Genomic DNA, 25,618 nt, shown 5'->3' with positions numbered 1-25,618 from the left:
GCACTCTAGCACTGTGGCTTCACAGCGCCAGGGTCCCAGGTTCAATTCCCTGCAGGGTTACTGTCTGTGCAGAGTCTGCACGTTCTCCCCGTGTCTGCGTGGGTTCCCCCCGGGTGCTCCGGTTTCCTCCCACAGTCCAAAGACGTGCAGGTTAGGTGAATTGGCCATGCTAAATTCCCCTTAATGTCCAAAAAGGTTAGGAGGGGTTATTGGATTATGGGGATAGGGTGGAAGTGAGGGCTTAAGTGGGTTGGTGCAGACTCGATGGGGCGAACGGCCTCCTTCCGCACTGTATGTTTTATGTATCCCACTGGTGTCTTCCACCGTGAAGATTGATGCAAAGTAACTATTCGGTTCTTCTGCCATTTCTTTGTTTCCTATTATTACTTGTCCAGCCACATTTTCCAGTGGTCCAATGTCTATTTATGCCTCTCTCATACCTTTTATATATTGAAAAAAACTCTTCCTGTCTTCCTTTATATTATTAGCTAGCTGGCACTCATACTTCATCTTCTTCCCCCTTATTGCTTTTTGAGTTGTCCTCTGCTAGTTTTTAAAAGCTTCCCAATCCTCTGGTTTCCCACTAACCTTCGCCACTTTGTATACTTTTTCTTTAGCTTTTATGCTGTCCTTGACATCCCTCGTCAGCCATGGATGCCTTGTCCTCCCCTTAGCATGTTTCCTCCTCCTTGGGATAAATTTCTGTTGTGCCTCCCTAATAACCCCCAAGAACTCCTGCCATTGCTGTTCCACTGTCTTCCCTGCCAGGCTCCTTTTCCAATCAACTCTGGCCAGCTCCTCCCTCAAGTTCCCCACCTAGGCACAATACCCTGACTTTGAACTGTATCGATGTCCTTTCACTGTTGCTGGGTCAGAATCCTGCAACACCCTCTCTAACAGCAATGTGGGTGTACCTACCCCACACGAACAGCATCGGTTCAAGAAAGCACATCAGCTTACCAAGGGGCAATTAGGGATGGGCAATGAATGCTGGCCTTACCAGAAATGTGCATATCTTGTGAAAGAATAAAAAGAAACACACAGTCCTGAAATGCACATAAAATAAGATACACAAAAACGATGTATGGAGTCTTGTTTTTGTCACAATAAAATCTGCTTATATTTTTAGATGCACCACGGAATCTCTCAATGACTTTTCTTGATATGATTAACTCTTCATCAGTCAATATAATTGAGGGTAATTCTGCAGTGATAATCTGCTCTGTCGCGAGCTTCCCAGCTTCTAACCTGACATGGCGACATCTAAATGTCACAATGAACAGAACAAGTTCCAACAATGAGCTGTGGTTGGTGATTCCTCACGTTACATCCAGCGACACTGGAGACTATGAGTGTGCAGCAGAGAATGACCATGGAGCAGTGGAGTGGTCCATAACCATCACTGTGGAATGTGAGTGTGGAGATATATTTGTTCATTCATTATCACATTCATTCATTCATTATCATGACAGTCTTAGTGAAGCCATTGGCATCATCCTGATTCTTCACTGGCCTTCTTCAATCCCCCCTCAGTCCACATCTCAATGTTATCCATCCATCCAATTTTTCTTCTTCCTCTTTTATTTTTATTCTCAGTTTTTCCTTCAATTGTTGTCAGGACAAGGCTAGCGGGCTTTCGTTTCCAATCTCTGTACTTGACCATCCACAGACTGGATGAGAAATTTCAGCCCACAATCTCCAAACCTCCCACAACCTTGCTCCTTAAAACCTGCCTCTTTGACCAGGCAATTTTCCACCAGTCCCTAATATCTCCTGGTGTGTCTCGGAATCAGATTCCGTTCTGAGGAGATGAGAAATGAGAGAGGGGATTCCAGAGCTTCGGTTCCAGGCAGCTGAAAGCATGGCCGCCAATGGTGGAATGATGAGAATTGGAGGAGTACAGAGATCTCGGAGTGTTGTGGGGCTTGGGGATTAACTGCTGATTCTCCTCTGTTCCTGTTCCAGATCCCCCACAGGAAACAATGGTGTCCATCAGCAGATCCTCTGATTGGATAAGAGAAGGAAGCAATATCACATTAACCTGCTCCAGTGAAAGTGTCCCACCGATATCTCATCACACCTGGTTCAGGATCGAGGGGAACACCAGCATCCAGTTAAACACAAGTAGCCGCACTCTCTCCTTCAATCCTGTAACACGGGAGAATGATGCAAGTTTCTACTGCACAGTGAGGAACCCACTGGGTAACAGCACCTCCAACATTACCCACCTGGATGTGCAATGTAAGTATTTAACTCTATCTGGCTCTTCTTAAAACAGCAGCACCTTCTGTCTGAGGCCAGCCCACTTGCTGCATTTTAGCATTACTAGCAGAACCGCTATGGGTTTTTCACCGTTTGTCTCTCCGAGATACATAAGGAGATATTAGATATGGGTGCCCAAAATCTCAGAGAAAGGGATAGGTTACTGTGGAGTGACATAAGGACAGAAACAGACAGGGAGACACAGCAATGGAATGCCAGAGCTTAGGGCACTGCAGACAGCAAATGGCATGGCCATTTGAGTGATGGAAATTGGAGGATGTTGAAGAGGCCGGAATAGGAGGAGAGCAGAGATCTTATAGGTTTTTCAAGTAGGGAGGAGAATAAAGAGATATTGAAGTTTGCAGGGACTGGAGGAGGTTAAGAGATCAGGAGGGATGTAAGGATTGGAGGAGGTTACAGAGATAGAGAGAGATTTAGGGATAGGGAGGAGGTTACAATGATAGGGAAGTTTGTAGGAATTGGGAGGAATTTACAGTGTTAGGAAGAGATGTAGGGGTTGGAAGGAGGTTGCAGAGATAGGGAGAGTTGTGGGGTGTGAGGAGGTTACAGAGACAGGGGGCGAGATTCTCCGATCCCCCGCCGGGTCTGAAAATCGCCGGGGGCTGGCGTGAATCCCGCCCCCGCCGGTTGCCGAATTCTCCGGCACCGGAGATTCGGCGGGGGCAGGAATCGCACCGCGCCGGTTGGCGGGCCCCCACCGGCGATTCTCCAGCCCGGATGGGCCGAAGTCCTGCTGCTAGAATGCCTGTCCCGCCGGCGTGGATTAAACTCCCTCTCTTCCCGGCGGGACAAGGCGGCCCGGGTGGGCTCCGGGGTCCTGGGGGGGGGGGGGGTGCGGGGCGATCTGGCCCCGGGGGGTGCCCCCACGGTGGCCTGGCCCACGATCGGGGCTCACCGATCCGCGGACGGGCCTATGCCGGTGGGGGCACTCTTTTCCTTCCGCCTTCACTACGGTCTCCACCATGGTGGAGGCGGAAGAGACCTCCTCCACTGCGCATGCGCGGGGATGCCGTGAGCGGCCGCTGACGCTCCCGCGCATGCGCCGCCCGGCAATGTCATTTCCGCGCCAACTGGCGGGGCACCAAAGGCCTTTCCCGCCAGCTGGCGGGGCGGAAATCAATATGGCGCGGGCCTAGCCCCTCAAGGTTAGGGCTCGGCCGCTCAAGATGCGGAGGATTCCGCACCTTTGGGGCGGCGCGATGCCGGACTGATTTGCGCCGTTTTTTGCGCCGGTCGGCTGACATCGCGCCGATTACGGAGAATTTCGCCCAGAGGGTGTGATAGGTATTGGAGAAGGTTACAGAGACAGTTGTTAGGAAAGAGTTAATGTTTCCTAGTACTTAATTTGGAATTGGGGTTTTAATTGTTATTGTTCAATAGAATGTGTCATATCTGAAGGGGCACTGTGGTGTAGTTCGAAAAGTGGGGCGTGATTCTCCGACCCCCCACCGGGTTGGAGAATCGCCGGGGGCTGGCGTGAAACCCGACCCTGCCGTGTCGCGAATTCTCTGCCACCGGATATTCGGCGGGGGCAGGAATCGCGCCGCGCTGGTCGGCGGGAATCCCCCGGCGATTCTCCGGTCCGCGATGGGCCGAAGTCCCGCCGCTGTCAACCCACGCCAGCCGGCGTGGATTGAACCACCTTTGGGATGGTGGGACACGGCAGTGCGGGCAGGCTCCGGGGTCCTGGGGGGGGGCGTGGGGCGATCTGGCCCTGGGGGGTGCCCCCACGGTGGCCTGGCCTGCGATCGGGGCCCACCGATCCGTGGGCAGGCCTGTGCCGTAGGGGCACTCTTTTATTTCCACCTTCACCATGTTCTCCACTATGGCGGAGGCAGAAGAGACCCCCTCCACTGCGCATGCGCGGGGATACCGTGAGCGGCGCCTGACGCTCCCGCGCATGCGCTGCCCGGCAATGTCACTTCCGCGCCGGCTGGGGGGCACCAAAGGCCTTTCCCGCCAGCTGGCAGGGCGGAAATCAGTCCGACGCGGGCCTAGCCCCTCAAGGTAAGGTTACCATTGGAGCTTAACAATAGGGAGGCTTGTGGGAGCTGGAGGAGCTTTTAGAGAGAGAGAGGGTTGGAGGAGTTGGAGGACGTTGCAGAGATCACCAAGTCACTCAGCGAGCAAAAGTGAGTGATGCATAACCGGGACTCAGTGCGAGTTGGAAACGAGGACCACAGAGTTTAGGATGAGCCGAAGTTTATGAAGGTTAGAAGATGGAAGTCGACATTCTAACTTTGCTACGATGTTGCCTCAGTGGTGTCCTTCCCTCCTCAGATAAGCCGATGATTTCCCGGGAGTCGGATTGCACCATGAGGTCAGGGGAGGTCACCTGCGTCTGTGTGGCCAACTCCAATCCACCCGGAGACCTCACCTGGCACCTGCCCCTTGCCAACATCAGTGGTAACCAAACACACGGACGATTAGTGTCAAGGCATGTGAGAGATGGGCACCTGGTGATTGGCTCCCTAACCCTGACAGGGCCCCAGGATGAGGAGGAAGTGACGGCATCCTGCTCGGTTCAAAACCCACACGGCGAATCCACGTTTAAGATGTCTCTGGGGGTCAAAGGTGAGAGAATGGTTCAGGATCGACCACCACTCAGCTGGTTTGACCTCTAAACTTTAGAATTCCCTCCCTCCCTTACTCTCTCCATCTCTCTCTCCAGCTATTTTAAGATGCTCTTTGCAACTAACCTTTTTGACTCAGCTTTTAATCACCTGACCTCATGTGGCAATGTCAACAGTCGGTCAAATTGGAGCCAGGCCGTTCAGGGGTGATGTCAAGAAGCATTTTTTCACCCAAAGACCAGTGGAAATCTGGAACTCGCTCCCCACAAACAAAGCTTCTTCATTGGAAATGTATATAGATTACACAAACCAGTGTTCCATCCGGGGAGGACATGTGTCAGCACCCTACTCAGTTTTTGATTGATCATAGAAGGATTTTTTTGTAAATTATCGGGATGAAGGGATTAATTAAATATCTGTGCTGAACCATTTGTGCTGAGTGCAAACAAACCAGACTGACAGGATTTCTCATGTTTAAACACAAAGGGGTTAGTTTTTACTGAGTAAAAAATCCACCCAGCAAAAGATATATGGAGCAGTTTTATGGCCCTGTCACGCTCAAGTGAGAGACACAACACAGCCGTTAGATTGTGGGAGATGCCAAAATTGAGAACCAAGGTTTGCGATCTAACGGCCCACTCCCATTGGTGAAATCAGGATCCAGCCATAGCGTGGCGAGAAACCAATAATGACCACTTAAGGCCAATCTCCACACATATAATGGGAATGGGAGCGACCCCCTATCTAACGGCCTCTCGTGATCCAACCATCTCCTCTCCCTACCAAGTGGTCACACGGACACAGATTAGTACACCTTTCAAAACATTAAGCTGTTGGCGGCATAGCTGCTGTGGAACATGAGGAGGTGAGTAGCCACCTTGGAGACATCAAAAATTTCTCCAGCACTTAAACCTATGCTCCATTTAAAATAAATGTGGTTGATAGGACAAATGGCTGCTACCATTTGAAGTGAATGGTGCAGCGGTCCAATTGAAGTTAGACACTGGTGCCAACGCCAATTTAATCTGCATGACTGATTTTAAAAATGTAAAAATTCAACCGATTAGAAGAAATCACAAACACAAACTATCTTCGAGAGATTATAATAGTTCATGCATTAAATGTTATGGTGCTTGTGACCCGAATGTGGTGGTGAAGAACACAGTTTATTCCATCCCATTTTGTATTGTATCCGAGGGCTTGGATTCATTATTGGTGATCAGTCCTGTGAAGAATTAGGTCTAGTGCAGTAGGTGCATAGCATCCACAATGGATTGGATCAATACTCCAATGATTCTGAGAATATTATCAGCAAATTCAGTGACGTGTTCACTACCATTCACCTACAAAATACAACTCAAAGAGGATGCAAAGCCTGTGATACAGGCACCAAGAAGAGGACCTGCAACGCTTAGGGATCGCCTCAAGAAGCAGCTAGACAGAATGACAAAATTAAAAGTAATTGGAAGATAAAAGAACTTAGCGATTGGGTAAATTCCATGGCTTGTGTAAAGAAAAAGAATGGCAATATTTGTATATGTATGGATCCCAAAGATCTTGACGAGAATATCAAATGAGAACACTATCAAATACCAAAGCATGAGGAAATCACATCTGAAATGGCTGGTGCACAATTCTTTACGGAACTTGACGCATCGCAAGGTTTCTGGCAGATAAAACTGAAGAACAAGGTACAAAATATCGCACTTTTAATATGCCATTTGGATGGTAATGCTATCTAAGAATCCGGTTTTGCATAATTTCGGCATCAGAAATGTTTCAGCGTGCAATGGAGCACAAAATCAAAGGCGTACGTATGTACGTGGATTAGATCATCATTTGGGGCTCAACCATAGAGCACAATACAAGGTTGCTCAAAGTTCTAACAAACCTCAGGAGTAATGGGCTGAAGCTCAACAAGCAAAAGTGCCAATTTGGAGGTCACATTCCGAGGTGACAAGCTCTCATCGCATGGCAATGAACCTGACGAGGACAAAATCCAAGCAATTCTCAACATGCCAAAACCACACAACAAGAAAGCCTCTAAAGAGTGACAGGTATGATCAATTTTATTGGGAAATTCATTCCAAACCTGTCAGCAAAAACAACACACCTACGTGATTTCCTGCACAAGACAACGGATTTCACTTGGACTGAGCAAAACTTCACTCACCACCACGCCAGTTCTCTCATTTTTTTGACCCACCTAAGCAGATTAAAGTGTCAAGGGACACATGCAAAGATGGTCTAGGAGCAGTTCTTTTGCAACTCTTCATGGCAATTAGAAACCAGTTGCATTTGCCTCACGATCAATGACAACAACAGAGCAGAGGTACGCTCAAATAGAAAAAGAATGCCTGGGTTTAGTAGGCTTGGAGAAATTCCACGGCCAAGTCTATGGGCTTCCAACTTTCACAGTTGACACAGATCATCATCATTTGGTTAACATCACAAAGAATCTCAACCAAATGTCTCCGCGCATTCTGAGATTGATGATGAAGTTACAATGCCATGCCTTTCGCGCGCGGGTTGGGAGAATCGCCTGGGCCACCAAAATTTCCCGCGACGCCAGTTCTACGCCCTCCCGCGATTCACCCAAGCGGCGAGAACGGCCCCGTCGAGTTCCGCGTGGCGCAGGCCGGAGAATCGCCCGAGACACCCAAAATGGCAATTCTCCGGCACCCCCGATATTCTCAGGTCCGGATGGGCCGAAGTCCCGACGGCGTGACCCCAGTTCACGCCGTCGCCGTTCATACCTGCTATTTAAAGTCGTCAGCCAGTCGTGCTGGCTGATGCTGAGCAGGGAGGAGGTGAGTGGACTGTTCCGCAGCTCCTGGAGACCGGGTCGGCTTCCCCGAGAAGGCTGCAGCCAACGGGGGGATGAGGGAGAGTGTGCAGGTGGGAGGGGGGGTGAGGGAGAGTGTGCAGGTGGGAGGGGGGGGGGGGTGAGGGAGAGTGTGCAGGTGGGAGGGGGGATGAGGGAGAGTGTGCAGGTGGGAGGGAGGGTGAGGGAGTGTGTGCAGGTGGGAGGGGGGATGAGGGAGAGTGTGCAGGTGGGAGGGGGATGAGAGAGAGTGTGCAGGTGGGAGGGGGGGTGAGGGAGAGTGTGCAGGTGGGAGGGGGGATGAGGGAGAGTGTGCAGGTGGGAGGGGGGGTGAGGGAGTGTGTGCAGGTGGGAGGGGGGATGAGGGAGAGTGTGCAGGTGGGAGGGGGGTGAGGGAGAGTGTGCAGGTGGGAGGGGGGATGAGGGAGAGTGTGCAGGTGGGAGGGGGGTGAGGGAGAGTGTGCAGGTGGGAGGGGGGATGAGGGAGAGTGTGCAGGTGGGATGAGGGAGAGTGTGCAGGTGGGATGAGGGAGAGTGTGCAGGTCGGAGGGGGTGAGGGAGAGTGTGCAGGTGGGAGGATGGGATGAGGGAGAGTGTGCAGGTGGGAGGGGGAATGTGGGAGAGTGTGCTGGTGGGATGGGGGATGAGGGAGAGTGTGCAGGTGGGAGGGGGGATGAAGGAGAGTGTGCAGGTGGGAGGGGGGATGAGGGAGAGTGTGCAGGTGGGAAGGGGGGTGAGGGAGAGTGTGCAGGTGGGATGAGGGAGAGTGTGCAGGTGGGATGAGGGAGAGTGTGCAGGTGGGATGAGGGAGAGTGTACAGGTGGGAGGGGTGATGAGGGAGAGTGTGCTGGTGGGAGGGGGGATGAGGGAGAGTGTGCAGGTGGGAGGGGGGTGAGGGAGAGTGTGCAGGTGGGAAGGGGGGTGAGGGAGAGTGTGCAGGTGGGAGGGGGGATGTTGGAGAGTGTGCTGGTGGGAGGGGGGATGAGGGAGTGTGTGCAGGTGGGAGAGGGGTAAGGGAGAGTGTGGATGGTATCGTCCATCCGTGGATGCAACATGTCAGCCACCCTGATATGGCAGGACGGTGACGAGGACACGGCCGCAGGGTGCGTGTGGCTGATGGGCACAAGCGACTGGCACACTGGTGAGCAGTACGGTGTGAACTGACCGTTGGGCGCAGACAGTGACCAGGTGTTAGGCTGGCTGCGTGTCTGCAGCGCGACCAGGCCACCGGGGCACACAGGTATCCCATGCAACCCGGCTGGCGAGGTGTGGAAGAACCTCCGTGTAACATGTCGTTTCTCTGCCCCCCACCACCCTCCTGCAGGTCACCATGTATGCCAACCAGACCGCGATGTTCACTGCCATGATTGGAGCCGCAGCTCTGGAGTTTGCCATCCAGCAGCATAGAGTCGGACGGCCCACAGTGGCTGCAGATGCAGCGGTTGCCGGTGCAGCAGAGGGGATGGCCGCGGAGTGGCCCGTCGTCACCGCGCAGGCCGCAGGCGCTCAGGACCCGAATGGTCAGGGGGATGCCGAGGGGAATATTGACCACCAGACGGCGAGGAATGCAGAGGAAGTGCTTGGGGGGGAGCAGGAGGAGGAGCAGGTGGAGCAGGAGGATCCACTGATGGTGGTGCCAGGGCGCCACAGGCGTCCAGCAAGGCCGAGGGTGTACCGTGACAGAATGTCGTTCGAGGCCCTAACGGACATCACATGCAGGAGGAGACTATGGTTCAGCAGGGAACGAATGCACATATATGCCACCTCCTGGCGCACCTCGCACCACGTGGAATGGGAGGAGGACACGCGATACCAGTCTCCGTCGTGGTGACGGTGGCCCTAAACTTTTATGCGACCGGTTCCTTCCAGGCGCCGAGCGGGGATCTCTCCGGGATATCACAGGCATCGGTCCACAGGTGCATCAGGGCCGTCACCGACGTCTTGTACGCCATCGCGGACAGGTACATAAAATTCCCCGAGGACCGAGCACAGCAGGAAGCACGGGCACGTGGATTCGCCAAGGTGGCCGGGATACCGATGGTCCAGGGTGTCATCGATGGTGTGCACGTCCCCATGCGCCCGCCTGCAGACAGCAGGGATGTGTTCATGAACAGGAAGGGCGCGTACTCCATGAACATTCAGGTGGTGTGCGACCCCCACATGAAGATCATGCACGTGTGTGCAAGGTACCCCGGGAGTGTGCATGACGCCTACATTCTGGCAGTCGTTCATCCCTGCAATGTTCGATGGATCCCCGCCCGGCTGAGGGGCTGGTTGCTGGGCAACAAGGGCTATCCATTGAGGTCATGGCTGATGACGCCAATACGGAGGCCTCACACCAACGCGGAGAGCCGTTACAACTAGGCCCATGCAGCAACCAGGGGTGTGGTGGAGCGGTGCTTCGGCCTGCTGAAGATGCGATTCAGATGCCTGGACCGCTCCGGAGGTGCCCTGCAGTACCGGCCCGACAGGGTCGGTCGCATAGTTGTGGTCTGCTGTGTGCTGCACAACATTGCCATGCAGAGGGGAGATGCCCTGGTGGAGGAGCCGGAGGGAGGACCCGACGGCAATGGAGCCAATGCAAACGAGGGGGATGGGGAAGAGGAGGATGCGGAGGATGAGGATGATGGGGCGCATCAGGATGGGGGGAGGGGCGCAGGACGCAGACACTGCCCGGCAGCTCGTTGCGCCCAGGAGGCTGCGCGACGGCACCGCCGCGGACAGCGGGCACGCAACGCGTTGGTGGCTGCACGGTTCACGCACTGTGGGGGTGGGATTCGCTGAACACTGCCACTTGCACCGTCACTCCTGCACACGGGCACCACACAGCACCCCCCCCCCCCCGCACCGCGTTCACGGCACCAATTCCACATCACCTTACCATTGCGGCACTACGGGATTGCACAACAGCGATGATTGGGTAAGCGGGTGTGATCAGTGCCATGTTGAATGATGACAGCCCGCTCTGCGATGATCTGTGTGCTCAGATTCACCAGCCAAGGTCTGACTCATGGCTATAGCTGAACCATGCACTCCGGTGGTCACAGCCTTCGTGACGGATATTTCACCACATGCCTGTGTGGGGTGGCTGGCGTCGATGTGCCGAGGACAATGGTGTCCGATTATGGGGGGGCGTGAGGGGGAAACGGTCAGCACACCCGTAACAGACCTTGAACGGCTCGTATACCACTGCGCCACTCGGTCACCCTCACGAGCCCCCTGGCACCGGACACAGCACACAGTCTTACAAGTCAAATTCAACAGTGAGTTTATTTGTGTGATTAACATAGGTGCCCTACCCCCTACAACTAAACTGTGCCCTGCACCTGTGCCAACTTCTTACGTGCCTAACTTCTTTGCCTGACGGGCCCTACCACTACGTCTCGGTGTGTTCCCAGATGGTATAGCAGGAGTGGGGGCGGACTGCTGAGAATCACGCCCTTCGACATGGCTCCCCGTCGGCATGCGTTTCCTGGGGTGGCCCGGCTTCGATGGGCCAGGCTGCTCGGCAGGCGTGCTGGATGGCGTTGTGCCACCCTGACCTGCCCGCTGCCCACCAGATGCGCCTGGGACAGAACGGGGGGAGGCCGAGTGTACCGGGAGGTCCCTTGATAGAGCTACCGGGACGGGCCCCAGAACCTCCTCCTCCCTCGGGGAGCCCGGTGGCCCCCGGGCCTCACTGTGGGACGAAGATGCGATCGGAGACATGCCCCGTCGTACCACCGACACCTGGCGCTGCCAGTCCTGGAGGCCTGCAGCGGTATCGACCACGGTCCAAATGTTCGCCGAGACGGAGCCCAGGGAGTGCCACATTCCTGCCAAGGACTGTGCGATCTCGACCTGTGAGTGCGCGACGCCATCCATCACGTGCGCCAGGCGGTCAATGCTCTCTGCGACCGACTGCTGGGACTGAGCCATCGCTTGCTGGGACCGGGCCATGGCATGGTGAGACTCAGCCAGGGCCCGGTGAGCGGCGGCAGTGTCGTGTTGGCTCGGTGAGATGACTGCCTGTGATAGGGCAGCCCTCTCCTGGGCCATGGATGACGCGTGCACAGTAAGCCCAACGCCTTGCAGAACCTGACCCATGGCCGAAACCGTTTCACCTATTACGTCCACCGTGGACGCCACCCGTGCGGTGTCGGCCTGGGTGGCTGCGATGAGCGGCACCACTCCCTGCTCCTGAACGGGGATGGACTCCTCCAACTGCGTGTGCAGGTCCTGGAAGATGGCCCCCATCCCGTTACTCAGTCCCTGGGTGTCCACATGCATCGGTTGTCCGGGTGGGTCAAGTACATCCAGGAACTCGGGAGCCGTCTGGGTGGCAGCTGGTTGCTGGGCCTGGACTGCCCTCCGACCGTCCAGCCCCTCAGCTGCTCCAAACTCCACCTGCTGTACCGGCTCGGCTGTGGGGTGCGCACCAGACCGTGACCCGGGAGCCGCATCACTTATATGCCCAACCGAGGTGAGTGTCTCTGCGATGGTGTATGGTGTGGGAGACAGCAGTGCCGCAAGCTTGGGGTCATCGTCCGTTAGGAATTATGGTCTGTTCTCCTCCCACTCATGGCCCGGCGCAAGCTCCATGCCGGCCATGTCGTGCTGACCTCCAGGTGATTCCACCGAGTGTGTGGCCGTGATGTGCGATTCATCTTCAATGTCTGCCCTGTGCCCCTCACTATTGTCTCTCTCGCTGGTGTGAGAGTCCCGGTCCTGCGTCCCATACTGAGAGGTTTGCCCTCCTGTCCGACCGACTGCCAACCTCTGCCGTGCGTCCCTGGGTGCACTTGTGGTTGGCGATGTTCCGCTGTCTCTTGGCCGAGACGTCCCTGGACGTTCGGCGGCTGGCCCTGGGGAACATAAAGAGTCGGGGTTCGTTAGACACGGTGGCCCGGGTGTATGGTGGTGGTGGGTGCACAGTGCGAGGGGGGGGAGGGGAGCGAGGGTGCAGTGGCATGAGTGTGAGTGGGGAGGGGATCGAGGCTGCAGTGGGCAATGTGTGAGGGAGACGATGACGGGTTGGGGGGGGGGGGGGGGGTGTGAGGACATGCAGGGTTGTCTCACTTGCTTCTGCGCCTCCGAGCTGGCATGTCGCGACCTCCCGGGTGGCGGATCCCCCAGTGAGGTCCAGGGCCCTCTGCTCGTGAATGTTTAGGGGGTGCAGCACAGGAGAACCCCCTCCGGTTCTCATACGCTCACGCTGGTTGTGAGCTGTCTTGTCCTGGGGGGGGGGGGGGGAGCTGGTTGTGAGCTGTCTTGTCCTGGGGGGGGGGCGGGCGGGCAGATATAAACTACATTTTTGCTGGTTCAGGAGACAGCACGCCATGGCATCGCTCCGGGGGGGGGGGGGGGGGGGGGGGGGGGGGGGGGGGGGGGGTCCCGGGGCTCATGTGGGTCGAGTAAATCGTTGGGCACCCTGACCCCCCCAAACCCCCCCCCTGATGCCCCAACCCCCCCTGACCCCCCCTGATGCCCCAACCCCCCTCCTGACCCGCCCAAACCCCCCCTGATGCCCAACCCTCCCTGATGCCCCAATCAACCCCTGATGCCCCAACGCTCCCCTGACACCCCCATCCCCACCCCCTGACCCCCCCACTTCCCCCCCTCGTGCCGGGGGGGCGTGCACTTACCCTCGCAGCCCGAGTGAGGTTGTGCAGCTTCTTCCGACACTGCTCCCCCGTCCGGGGGGTCTGCCCCACAGCACTTACAGCAGTGCCAACCGCGCCCCACCGCGCTGGATGGCTGGCGATGCCCACGTCTTGGGCAGGGGGTGTCCCTTCTCTGCTCGACCTCATCCGGGCAGGTTGTCCAGATCCGTGTCCCGGAACCTCGGTGCGGCTCGTTGGGGGTCAGCCATCTCTTCCTCTCTCTTCTCCTCCGGGTCCTCTGTGCGCGTCATTTGGGCGTCGCGCGTTGACGACGCGGCTTTCGTGACATGCCCCCCCGAGCTTCTCGCGGCCCCGATCTTAGCCCGTTTTCGGGCCCTGAATCGGTCGGGATCGGGGCTGTTTTGCGCCGTCGTGAACCTCGACGGCGTTCACGACGGCGTGGGCACTTCGTCGCGGGAGCGGAGAATCGCGCCCCATGACTTCAATCTCATCTACACGCCAGACAAATATTTGTTCTTAGATGCATTATCGAGAGCGCCGGTACGAAATATTGGTAGTGAAATTGCTGAAGATGTAGATCTGCATGTCAATCTTATTCCCACACTACTACCAATATCAATTACAAAACTACGTGAGATGCAAGAAGAGTCCAGCAGGAAGGATCAAGCTCTTCAAGAGGTGATGAGGAACATCGACTCACACTGGCGCAATAGTCAATGTTTGGAGTTCAAGATCTGAACTTCGTATCATTAATGCTGTGGTACTTAATTTAAACATTAAAGTTATACCTCAATCTCTTCAAGGATGTACAAAAGAGGATACATGAAGGATATCCCGGGACTGAAAAATGTAAATGGAAAGCCCGTGACTCAGTTTACTGGCCAGGTAGAAACCAGGATACTGACAGGGTGGTCAGTTGTTGTGGCACATGCCAGGCGCATTGGTGCAAGCAAACAAGAGAACCTATGCAAATATCTGATTTACCTCCGGCACCGTGGCAGAAAGTAGCTATGGATCTCTTTCTCCTAATTATCATGGACTATTTTTCAACTGATCCCGAAATGGCTCGACTGTCAAGCAGAATGGCAAGCAGTGTAATACTGCATACCAAGTCAATTTTTGCTCGACATGGAATCCCTCAAGTCGCCGTGAGTGACGATGGTCTTTATTTTAGCTGTAAAGAGTGGCAAAACTTCGCTGTCACGTATGATTTCAATCAAATAAAGTCCGTTGTACCCATAAGACAATAGAAAAGCCGAAAAAGGTGACCATATTGTCAAGCAAATCTGATCCATATCTCGCACTATTGAGTTAAAGAGCGTTACCATTGTCACATGGTCCATCGCCAGCAGAGTTATTCATGAATGGACGGTTGCGTACCGCACTTCCATACTTGGACAAGGAGGAGAATGCAGTGGTACTGCAGGAAATGCAAAACATTAATGAGAAAAAAGCAGTTATATGATAGTGACCAGAACTTTGCCACCTCTTGAATAGTGATGACATTGTGAGAATAGAAGATTGAGGCAATTGGTCGAGAAAAGCCATTGAACTTAAAGAAGTAGCACCTCGTTCCTACAATGTTGGTTTCAAGAAGAAATCGTTGCGCGTTCTTGAAATTCAGAGAAGACTTTCACAACAATGTTATGGATGACGAGTCTACGTCAGAATTAACGTCCGCTGCAGTGTCAGATAGTTCAGCAGTTCCTGAGCATGAGAATGTCATGGAGAAAATTGAATCTACAAGTTCTGAGCAGCAAGGTCAAACTTTGAGAAGATCAACCAGAGTCAGAAAAAAACCTAGCGACTTAATTTGTAGATTTGGACTAATTATACACACTATGCTTGCTGTTCTTGTATGTGTATTGTTATGGGCCAGGGTTTAGAAAACTCCAAAGTATATCATGGAGTTCACCTGACCTTCAACTGTTTATTGAATTGGGCTAGGATGAGCACAAGAGCCTGCCTTTCAACAGAGTTTTTAGGCGCTTTTAATCAAAAAACAAGCTTTATTCTACGAATTTAGTGAACATTTGTATAAACACAAACAGTAAGAATTTTTATCAACTACAAACCACACAGCTACAATAATCTATGTATAACTCTTAATGAATTCCCCCTTAACTGTTCCAATTCAATAACAAAATCCCAGTAAAACCAGACACTCCTTTTCAAAGGTGTGGCCCAGCACACGGCGTTCTCACTGGTATAAGACTTGTTCGTGATACTCTGAACCCTTTTCAAACAGCAGGTTTGAATTCCTTCCAGAAAGCAAGCATCTCTTAAGTTATGAAGCAGTCTGGAAACAACTTTTAAATTTAAGATAGCGAGATACTTCTTTCCACCTATGCAGTTCAAAACCAGTCCAAACTCAAAGCGAAAGTAAAACTCACAGACCCACAGCCCAGTTCCACTCACACAATGACATCACTGAAGTCATGTGATAAGACAAAAACATTTCTTAAAGGGACACTCCCATGGCAGTCTATGTATAATTTAAGAAAATGTTAGAGTCAGATGACCCATGACTGACTAGGGAGCTGTGACGGAGGTTGATTGTGCATGTTCACTCTGTTGTTTATCTGTTGTTTTGTATATATTTGACCCAAATGTTAATAAATCATTTGGAGCTTTAGTTACACGTGTTCTTGTGATATAATGTAAATAAGGCCATCCAACAAGAACGGTGGCACGGTAGCACAGTGGTTAGCACTGTTGCGTCACAACGCCAGGAATCCGGGTTCGATTCCCGGCTTGGGTCACTGTCTGTGTGGCGTTTGCACGTTCTCCTTGTGTCTGCATGGGTTTCCTTCGGGTGCTCCGGTTTCCTCCCACAAGTCCTGAAAGACGTGCGGGTTAGGTGGTTTGGACATTCTGAATTCTCTCTCTTGTGTACCCAATAGTGTGGCGACTAGGGGCTTTTCACATTAACTTCATTGCAGTGTTAATGGAAGCCTACTTGTGACGCTAATAAAGATTATTATTATTATTACATTAAATCGGGGACATTTCCGTGGCCAGAGGGTGGGCGGGAACACTGCTAAGTGGACTAGGGTCCTGTCCAGGTAACGTTGTGTGCACATGTCTGGGATAGAGTCTGGGGTTCAGTGGCCAGGGGCCCCCGTTGCTTCTGGGGGTGCATGGGCTGGGCATGTCGGATGGCAGGGGAGCAATGGAAGAATGGAGGATCCCAGGGTGGAAGACACCACTGGTTGCCAGTCTCTGATCCTCTCCAATTCCTTACAGACATTAAATGAGATGGATGATTTTGTGGACCCCAGCAGTCCTACTGGCAGTCCAGGTTGCCAGATGCCAGAGGAGACAGTCGCAGTGGCGACGACAAGAGCTTCAAGGAAGCGGGCGACCCATGTGCAGATCCCACCCCACACCCTGAGGACTCAGCCACCTACCATGACAGGAAAGGACACAGAGCGGGAGGCCAGTGACAGCCTAAGATGTACAGGCATTGCTGGTCGTTCGAACAGATGACAATGTGTGCCATAGGAGACTATGCCTCAACAAGAGATGGTACAGGGCCTGTGCCAGCACCACGTGGAGGAGGAGGAGAATACCTTCTCCCAGTGGCCGTCAAGGTCACCGTGGCCCTGCACATCTATGCCTCAGGATCATTCCAGGGCTCAAGCGGTGTGGCATCTCACAAACGACAGGCTACAGGTGCATCTGTGAGGCCATGGATGCCCTGTTTGCTCAGGCAACAAACTTTCTAAACTTTGACTTGTACCCAACCAGATGCCCGGACAGCAGCATTCTCCACCATCAACAGGATGTCCCATGTGCAGGGGGTAATAGATGGCATGCATATGCCTTCAGTGGCCCGGGCCATCAGGGAGGCCATACATCAACATGAAAATGTTCCACTCCATGAACGCCCAGCTCTAGTGCGATCACCACCTCAATATCATGAACGTATGTGTCACTTCCCAGGGGGTGTGCACATCTGCTTCATCCTCGGGCAGTCAGACTTCGCCAGCCTCTTCGAGGAACACCCCAGGATGGCCAGTTGGTCTTGGTGGAAAAGGGATACCCACCGAGGACCTGGTTAATGACATCAAAATGATAGCCGGTGACCGATGTGGAAACCCGATACAAGGCCCATGCAGCCTCCGGGCTGTCATTGAGCGGTGCATGGGATTGGTCAAAATGAGTTCCGATGCCCCGATTGCTGCAGGACACCCCCCCCCCCCCCCCCCAACTAGAGGGTCACCTGCTTCATAGTTGTCTGCTGTGCCCTTCACAACCTTTCACAGCAACGGGGTTGGAGTGGGAGAAACATGCAACCACCTCCAAGGAGGAGCAGGACCAGGAATGGCTAAAGGATAAGCCCGGGGGACTTGCAGGACCAACTGGAGGATGGAGGGCAGGTGGCAGCGGCGAGGGTCCAGCAAGCCCAGAGGGCCAGCAAGGCCTCATCCTCACCCGCTTCAGATAGGACATGACTTTGTCTGTCATCCCACCTCCTTCCCCCTTACCACCCTGTTCCTCCCTCCCAGGGTCAGTGTAACATTACTCCAGGGTGATGGGGCTGTGTCGGCACTGTGAATGGGTCACAGTTGATGGCAGGTGGGTGATGATAACCCCGCTGTGAGCTGAGAGCTGGTGCTCCTCAATCCATGCCATAGTCTGACTCCTGCCTGTCTGCTGAGTGCTCGCTCACACCCATCACCTGCGGAAGAAAGTGGCAGAGGCATCATATGTATCGGGTGAAATGTTTGTAAATGCTGTACATATGTGTCCACCCCCCCCCCCCCCCCACCCCCCAGTGCCCTCTCAGTGATCTACGACCTGCTTCTGTGCTCTGCCGTTGCGTCTGGGTTTGTCCCCAGGACGCCCATTAGAGTTGGAGGCAACCAGCTCTTCCGCGTCCTGTGGCATTCGATGCCCCTGGTGGGTGTCCGCTGAGGGCCCTGGGACAGAGGGCCCCGGTCCACTTGCCAGTGACACATGCCTCACCATGCTAATTCCATCAGAACACGCCATTGTCAGGGAGGTGGAACTCTGGGGAGCTGGTGTCCGCCATCACCTCTCCGTAAGTTAGCACCCAGTGTCCCTTCCTCCCTGTCAGTGCCAATGGGACCTTGGGGGTCACCAGAAATGGAGAGACTGCTGGATTGAGACCAGGCTTCCCCAGAGTCACCTGGCTCTGCCAGCCCTGACAGCTCCCCAATGGTGTTGACGCCCTCGGCGATGCTCCTCAGTGACTAGGACATGCTCTGCAGCTTCTCAGAGAGATCCACCTGTCTGGTACATGTTTTTCCACCCCCCTGCACCAGCGAGTCAGGCATCCTATCGAAGCGCTCAGCCATGGCCTTGGACACTGCTGGTGACGTCATGAACCAGGCTTTTACTGCGGTCACCACCCTAGCAGGCAGTGTTGGCTTCGGTGCCACTCATTGCCGGCACAATCTCCTGCGGCAGGAGCCTCTGGGGCTCCTCCAATCAGCTATGGACCTGCTGGAATGTCACTGACATCCCCTTCTGAATATCACGGCTGCCGCACCCTATCGACTACATCAGCCCAGATAAACCTGGTCGAGTGGCTCAGCATCTGGCTGGGACCCAGCTGGGTGCTGGGATCCTGCAGACCTCCGACTGTTGTCTCTCCTGGGCGTTTCTGCCTCTACCTGATGTGCAACTCTGTGGTGCTCACCAGAATGTGCCCCAGAAGCCTGTCCACTACTGTCGCCCACCGAGGTGTGTGTCTCTGTGCTGGTGGAGGGTGGGGGTGACTGCTGTGCCACGAATACAGTGGTCTCCTCAGAGCTCCCCTCTGAGGTGTTTTCATGGGAGGCAGGGGGGGTACCATCCAGGATGGGCCGGCACTGTAGGATGAGGATCCTGCGGGAGAATGGACATGCGGTCAGTGGGAGGGATGGGTCATTCTGTATGGCATTAACAACTCACGTGTGTTAGGTGGCAACCAGTGGATCCTCACCTCTGTGCTGTACGCAAACCTCCTACATCAGTGACCAATCTGTCCTCGGCCACCCCCGCGACCTCCAAGACCTGTTCCTCACAGGGGATGAGGACTCTGATGTCTGGAATCCTGCCGCCTGTCTGAGCCCTCTCCAGCCTGTTGTGGGCTAACTTCCCCTGCGGGGACACAGAGGGGGCAATGTGAGCCATGTGCTTAGCTCATTGTGGAGGGAAATGGGGGGGAAGTGGACAGTATTGGTGGGGGGAATGGGAGGGGCAGGGGGAGGGATGGGCAGTAGGATGGCACTGCTGGACATGGCCTGGGGCATGCTATGGTGCTGGGCGGGGGTGGTGCCAGGGGTCCGGTGGCAACACACCGTGCGGCCTGGTGGAGGTCATTGATCATCACTGAATGGTCCTCCTGGTGACTCTCCGTGAGCTGACGGCTGCTGCCACGTAATCCCAGGTGACACTGGCTGCCCTGTGGCTGATACTTCGAGCCTCTCAGGGGAACAGGGCATCCTAGTCTTGCTGTGACTGCGTCCGACAATCTGGCTAGGTCAGCATCCTCGAATCATGGGGCAGGTCTCCGCAGTGGAATGGGTACAAGCTGTGTGGGGTTGGATCTGCAGCATCCATTTAAGGACTTCTTCCCCTTGTTGGCTGTGCGCTGATGGGTGCGGTCCTGGTGAATCAGCTGCCGGGACCATCATTTGTGGCATGAAGCCCATGGGGCCTCGTTAAGTGGACTAATTAGCGTTTGATACAAGTGACAGCCTCATTGAGTCGAGCGTCAGGAAGCTCTCGGCAGTTCCTGCTCGCTCCCACACTTAGAAACTTTGTGCTGATAAATTTAAAGGTGAACCCATACCCCGACATTGATACACACGCACATACATTAACACACACATGCGGACAAAAATACGCACACACAGACACACAAATACTCTCACACATACATACATAAACACAGACGTACACGTGGACACATATACAAAGATAAACACACATGTCATAATATCCACGCATGTATATAATGAAGTGCAGACAGGCAGTGATTGACACACAGGATGACCAGTAAGCACACAACACAGTGCAGCCAATCACCAGACAGGACACGACCATTATAAAGCCAGAGGGCACTAGGTTTCCCGCTCTCTCGGGACCCAGCCACTGAGACAGTCAGAGTCCACGAGCTAGCAAGTGCAAACACCATGCGGTAGCTAGTAAGTCTGATCAGGCTACTACAAAGTCTCCAGTCAATTCAGTATAGTGTCGACCCACAGCTGAATATGTATATCAGTTCTATCATTGAATAAAACAGTGTTGGATCTTCTCCAGTATTAGACGTCTGTTTCTAGCTTCCCTGCATCGAGTGCAGTCCACATCGAACCTACCTGCCTAACACATCAACAGACACATGCAATACATAAGTAGACACAAGCACATTCATCATGCAAAATAACAAGTTATATGGTATGAGGTTACATTTTGGCCAAGTCTAAAAGAGAAAAAAAGAGTTCGATGTCCGTTACTCCTTCGCTGGCATACATGGCTCAATGCAAATCTTTCCATGGTCCTGAAACTCCAATGGAGTGAGGCCGATGTAAATTTGAATTTGACGGGACAATCTATTTTCGAAACGCAATCGATCAGTTCCAAAATTCAGTGTCATTGTACCTGAGGTCCCTTTCAATGGAATGCTTCTATCCCTGTGGGGTTTCCAAAATGCTTCTATCAGTGCGGTGGTTTCCAAAATGTATCAGAGACAGGGCCTTGAACTTGAAAAAGGAGGGGGGGGGGGGGGGGGGGGGAGAGATGCCGTTGCTGCTGCATTGGAAGACTTTTCCCCGACTCTGTTATTAACATGATGGGTGTTCTAAAGAAAACAATACAAAATAGTTATCCTGGTCACATGACCTCTCTTCCTATAATAATTTCAGAAGGTAATTGATGAGTTCATCTCTGGATGAACTTATCCAATGACAATTACTTTGTGGCCTTGGTGAGTACTTTCTTTGTCTCTTCTGCATGGGCCCTTCTTCCCTGTGATGAGCTGGTAAAAATACCATCTATATTGCCATTTTCCTGGTAGACTGGTAGTGAGGGCCAGTAACATTTCAGTACATCTTGGCAGCAATTCTGGACATCATAAAATTCCATGGAAACCTGTCTTCCTATCTCCTAATTGTAATTCCCATTGCAGATTTTCAAAAACTGGCGAATTGGTAATACAAAACATCAGGTGTCCTGTGGCAGCTATCTTAAGTCTTTTTAAAGAAGTTTAATTGTCTTTTTAAAGTAGTTTAATGAATACTAGGGCAGCCGATGAAATAAAATATTAGGACCATAATTGACTGGTCATTGGGATTCTCTTTTCCCGCTGGCAGCACATTCCTGCCGACAGGTTACCCGGCGGTGTGGGGTGGCTTAAATGGAAAATCCCATTTACAAGCGGAGGGAAAAGAGAATCGAGCCACCAGGAAACGGCAGGCTGCCGAGAAACACAAGGCTGGAGGACTGCAGAATCCAGCCCAAGAATGATATAATCCCTACAGTGAAGAAGGTGGCGATTCGGCCCATCAAGTCTGTCCATCAGGCCCATTAGGCTCAAATTGCTCGAACTTTATAAGACTAATAAGTTATTGAACTCAAGATATTAATGAAAACAGATCGGGGTCCATAGAGGGAAACTACCTCCTTGTGTTGGAGGGAGTCTCAGACTTGGGGGCAGTGTCTAAAACCAAAAGGCAGACCTTCCAGGAGTGAAATGAGGAAACACATTTAAACAGTGGGTGGGATTGTCCATCTCGCCAGCCAGCCATTGGGATTTCCCATTGTGGGCAGCCCTACGCCGTCGGGAAATCCCCAGGCTGCCCTCGAAACAAGAGAATCCCAACAGCAGAGAATCCAGCCCGGGGTGTTTATTCTAAAAGAGTAACTCAGTAATTAACGGCTGTTATTACAGGTAGAGACTCCAGTGAATGGACAGTAGGATTGCTCACAGCTGGGATCATGTTGAATCTTTTCGTGGCTGGAATTTTAACCTTCGTGTATGTGAGAAAGTAAGTGTGAAGGTTTAAATTGATTTTATTTCAAAATATTTACTTGAATGTATTTTCCCTCAGTCGGTAATTGTTACCTTTAAGCAAAGTGTCATATTCCTCTCCCATAAGTGGTTCCTGTGTCCACTATGATCCCCTATGAGGCATTTTTCATTGTCCTGCTTCCAGCTCATTACAAATGAGTTCTTCTGATCTGGAAGGTGCTGCCTGAAAGGGCAGTGGAAACAGATTCAATAGGAACTTTCAAAAGAGGAATTGGATACATTTTTGAAGGGGAAAATATTCAGGGCAATGGCAGAAAGAGCAGGGGGGAGCGTTGGGTTAAGAGGCAGTCCAGCGTTAGGAGAAGGTTACAGTGAGCTCTGTGTGTGTGCTGCACTGACCCTTTGATACATGATAACCACAGTGCGATATTGTGTTATTGCAGGAGCAAGACAGCGACCGAGGAGAGAGTTGCAGAGATCAGTGATATTGAATTGAGCCCCAGTCCACTCACTGTGAAGCACCAGGTACAGGAGCTGTTTACACTTACCCCACATAGTCAGTACTGAGAGAGCGCTGCAGCGTCAGAGGGTCAGGAATAAGGTAGCGCTGCAGTATCAGAGGTTCAGTGCTGAGGGAGTGCTGAGCTGCCAGAGATTCAATACTGAGGGAGTGCTACATTGTTGGAGGGTCAGTAATGATGAAGTGCTGCAATGTAGGAGGGTCAGGACTGAGGAAGTGCTGCACTGTCGGAGGCTCAGTCCCGAGAGAGTGCTGAAGGTCAGTACTGAGGGAGTGCTGAGGGTCAGTACTGAGGGAGTGCAGCACTGTCAGAGGGTCAATACTGAGGCATTGGGGCACTGTCGGAGGGTCAGTACTGAGCGAGTTCTGCACTGTCAGAGGGTCAGTACTGAGGGAGTGCTGCATTGTCAGTGGGTCAGTACTGAAGGAGTGCAGCACTGTCAGAGGGTCAATACTGAGGGAGCACTGCATTGTCGGAGGTCAGTACTGAGGGAGTGCTGCACTGTCAGTGTTGGTTTCTTTCACATGACATGAGTGAAGGTTTTAAACCCACTGAGTCACGACTGACACTAACGAGGCTACACAATAATTGAACCCTATCAGTGCTAGTAAATGATGTGAGAATGTCTTCTGTTTCATTTCTCTGCAGGGTAAACAGAACATGCTGCTCACTGACCCCCGGAACACAACCAGAGAGGGGGAGACATCAGCTCCCCAGGGATCCCTCTGATGGTCCAGTGGGAGGAGCTGCGGGACATGGGAACCTTGACACACCAGGCCACTCTCTCGCGTCAACCCCAAAGCCTTGCGGGTGCCCAGTGGTGATTGGAATGTACACTTGGAAGAGAAGACGGAATACACACAGATACAATTCCATTGAAACTGAGTGTGAAACAGGGAGATGGGATGAGGAGAGGAGGGGCTGGGGTGAGGGACTGAGATTCCTGGGACCACAAGACACCCCACTGCGGGACAGATGGACTGAATAGGTTTGCGATTGACATGATTTGGATGAAATGCTGAGCCACTGCGGACAGAGATTCAATTGTCTCAGTCTCTCTCTCTCTCTGGGCGCAATTCAACTAAATGGGAACAAAGTCCTATAGCGAGAGGGTTTAGCCGCTAGTTTCATGGCCCTTGCAGTGCCGAGAAACACATAGCTATACAACACTCGTGTTAAATAAGGGGCTTGAGCGAGAAACGTGCGGCCAAGGCTGCACGTGGCCCGTTTTCTACACCGAGGAGCTCCGTTCGCTGGAACTCCTCAGTATAGCGAGAGATCGGGACGCCATTTCAAAATGTGATTCCGATCTCCGAGGCTCCTGATGTGACTACCAACCCCCCTTCTAGCCCCAATGTGCTGTGGGACAGTCCCCCCCGGCCTCGGCGGCACCCAACACCGCACAGGGCACCCCTGGCCCGATTGCCAGTACACAAAAAGCCAGGTTGGCACCCTGGCAGTGTCACCTGGACACCATGGCAGTGCCAGGCTGGTACAGGGTGCCAGGCTGGCACTGCCAGGGTGCCCAGGTGGCACCAACAGTGCCAGGGTACCATCCCAATCAAAGGGCATGCACCTGGCGGCCTCCGATTCCCTCAGAGATCCCTACAAATGCCGTTCTGTCTCATCCTCATTTGTGGAGATTAGCGCTGACCAGCACTCACCCAAGACCTCTGAGGCAAAGGGGATAGATCCCATCACCTCGGGTACCTCGGGAAACTGTATATTACAGTGAGGCTAGCTGTCATACTCTAATATGTAGATTTCCTACAAAGTGATCCCGGCCAAAATGGGTGGGATTCACATTGCAACACTTCGCAAGATCGCATTAGATCCCACGAGGCATTGCGAACCGTGTAGATTTCACGAGTGGGATCTCCTGGCTTTTATCGGCCATGCTGCTTTTCGGACGCAACTTAGCTGTTGGATCGCACTCTCTGTCTCCCCCTCTCTGTCTCTCACTCTATGTCTCACTGTAGGAATCTCTCTGACTCTCCATCTTTGTCGCTCACTCTCTATCTGTCCGTATTTCTCTCTGTCTCTCTTTCTATCTATTTCTGAATCTTTGTCAGAATTCTGCAGCACAGGTGGAGACAGATAGTCCCATCATGCCTGTCTGTCATATCCCCTTAATCCAAACCTTTCCTCCATTTGGCCCATCTCCCTGATAAAACTGCCCATGAGTCCCAAACTCCTCTCGCAATAATTCTAAAAACGTTTCCTAATTCAGAGATCTCTCCGTTTCCCCATTAAAACTGATTCCCTGATTCTCCATCTCTCAGTGTTCCTGACCCCACATTCCAGATCCCAACGACCTTCTGTGCAAAGGCTGTCTCTCCGTGCATCCTGTTAGTCTGCATTTCACAAAGGGAAGGCCAATTAGGAGAGGCTATTTGGTCCATCTTGCTAATCCTACCCCATAAACACTGGGATCCTCTATTACACCATCTGTCAGCCTCCTGAATGACTCCAATGTTTCTGACACTCCCCTCCCCAATCAGGATCCATCGTTCTCTGTGATTTGATTCAGTCCTGAACTCCTCTGAACTCCTCCAACGCCCATCTTTCCACCATTGATGGCCGTGCCTTCAGCTGCCTTTGGCCCAAACTCTGGAATTCCATTCCTAAACCTCTCTATTTCTCTCTCTCTCTCTCTCTCTCTCTGTCTCTCTGGCTCCACCATTGACAGCCATGCCTTCAGCTGCCTGTGGCCCAAACTCTGGACTTCCATTCCTAAACCTCTCCACTTCTCTCTCTCCCTCTCTGTTTCTCCATCTCTGTTTTTCTGTCTGTGTGTGTGTGTCTCTCTCTCTCTCTCTCTCTTTCCTCCT

At 52.9% G+C, this 25,618-nt stretch overlaps 1 protein-coding gene across 1 annotated transcript in view; it reads left to right on the top strand.

Annotated features, from left to right (window-relative positions):
• Positions 1–24,275, top strand: part of LOC140387060 (myelin-associated glycoprotein-like) — a 35,833-nt gene extending 11,558 nt beyond the window's left edge. The window contains 7 exon segments of the mRNA XM_072470072.1: positions 1,966–2,241; positions 4,564–4,857; positions 22,186–22,282; positions 22,710–22,791; positions 23,436–23,510; positions 23,512–23,572; positions 23,575–24,275. Of these exon segments, the coding sequence (XP_072326173.1) occupies positions 1,966–2,241; positions 4,564–4,857; positions 22,186–22,282; positions 22,710–22,791; positions 23,436–23,510; positions 23,512–23,572; positions 23,575–23,666 (977 nt within the window). The 3' untranslated portion in view covers positions 23,667–24,275.
• Positions 24,276–25,618: the final 1,343 nt, after the last annotated feature.

The sequence above is a fragment of the Scyliorhinus torazame genome, chromosome 12 (assembly GCF_047496885.1).
Source record: "Scyliorhinus torazame isolate Kashiwa2021f chromosome 12, sScyTor2.1, whole genome shotgun sequence".
Classification (NCBI taxonomy): Eukaryota; Metazoa; Chordata; class Chondrichthyes; order Carcharhiniformes; family Scyliorhinidae; genus Scyliorhinus; species Scyliorhinus torazame.
The sequence above is the reverse complement of the archived record's forward strand: the minus strand, read 5'-3'. Positions and strand labels throughout refer to the sequence as shown.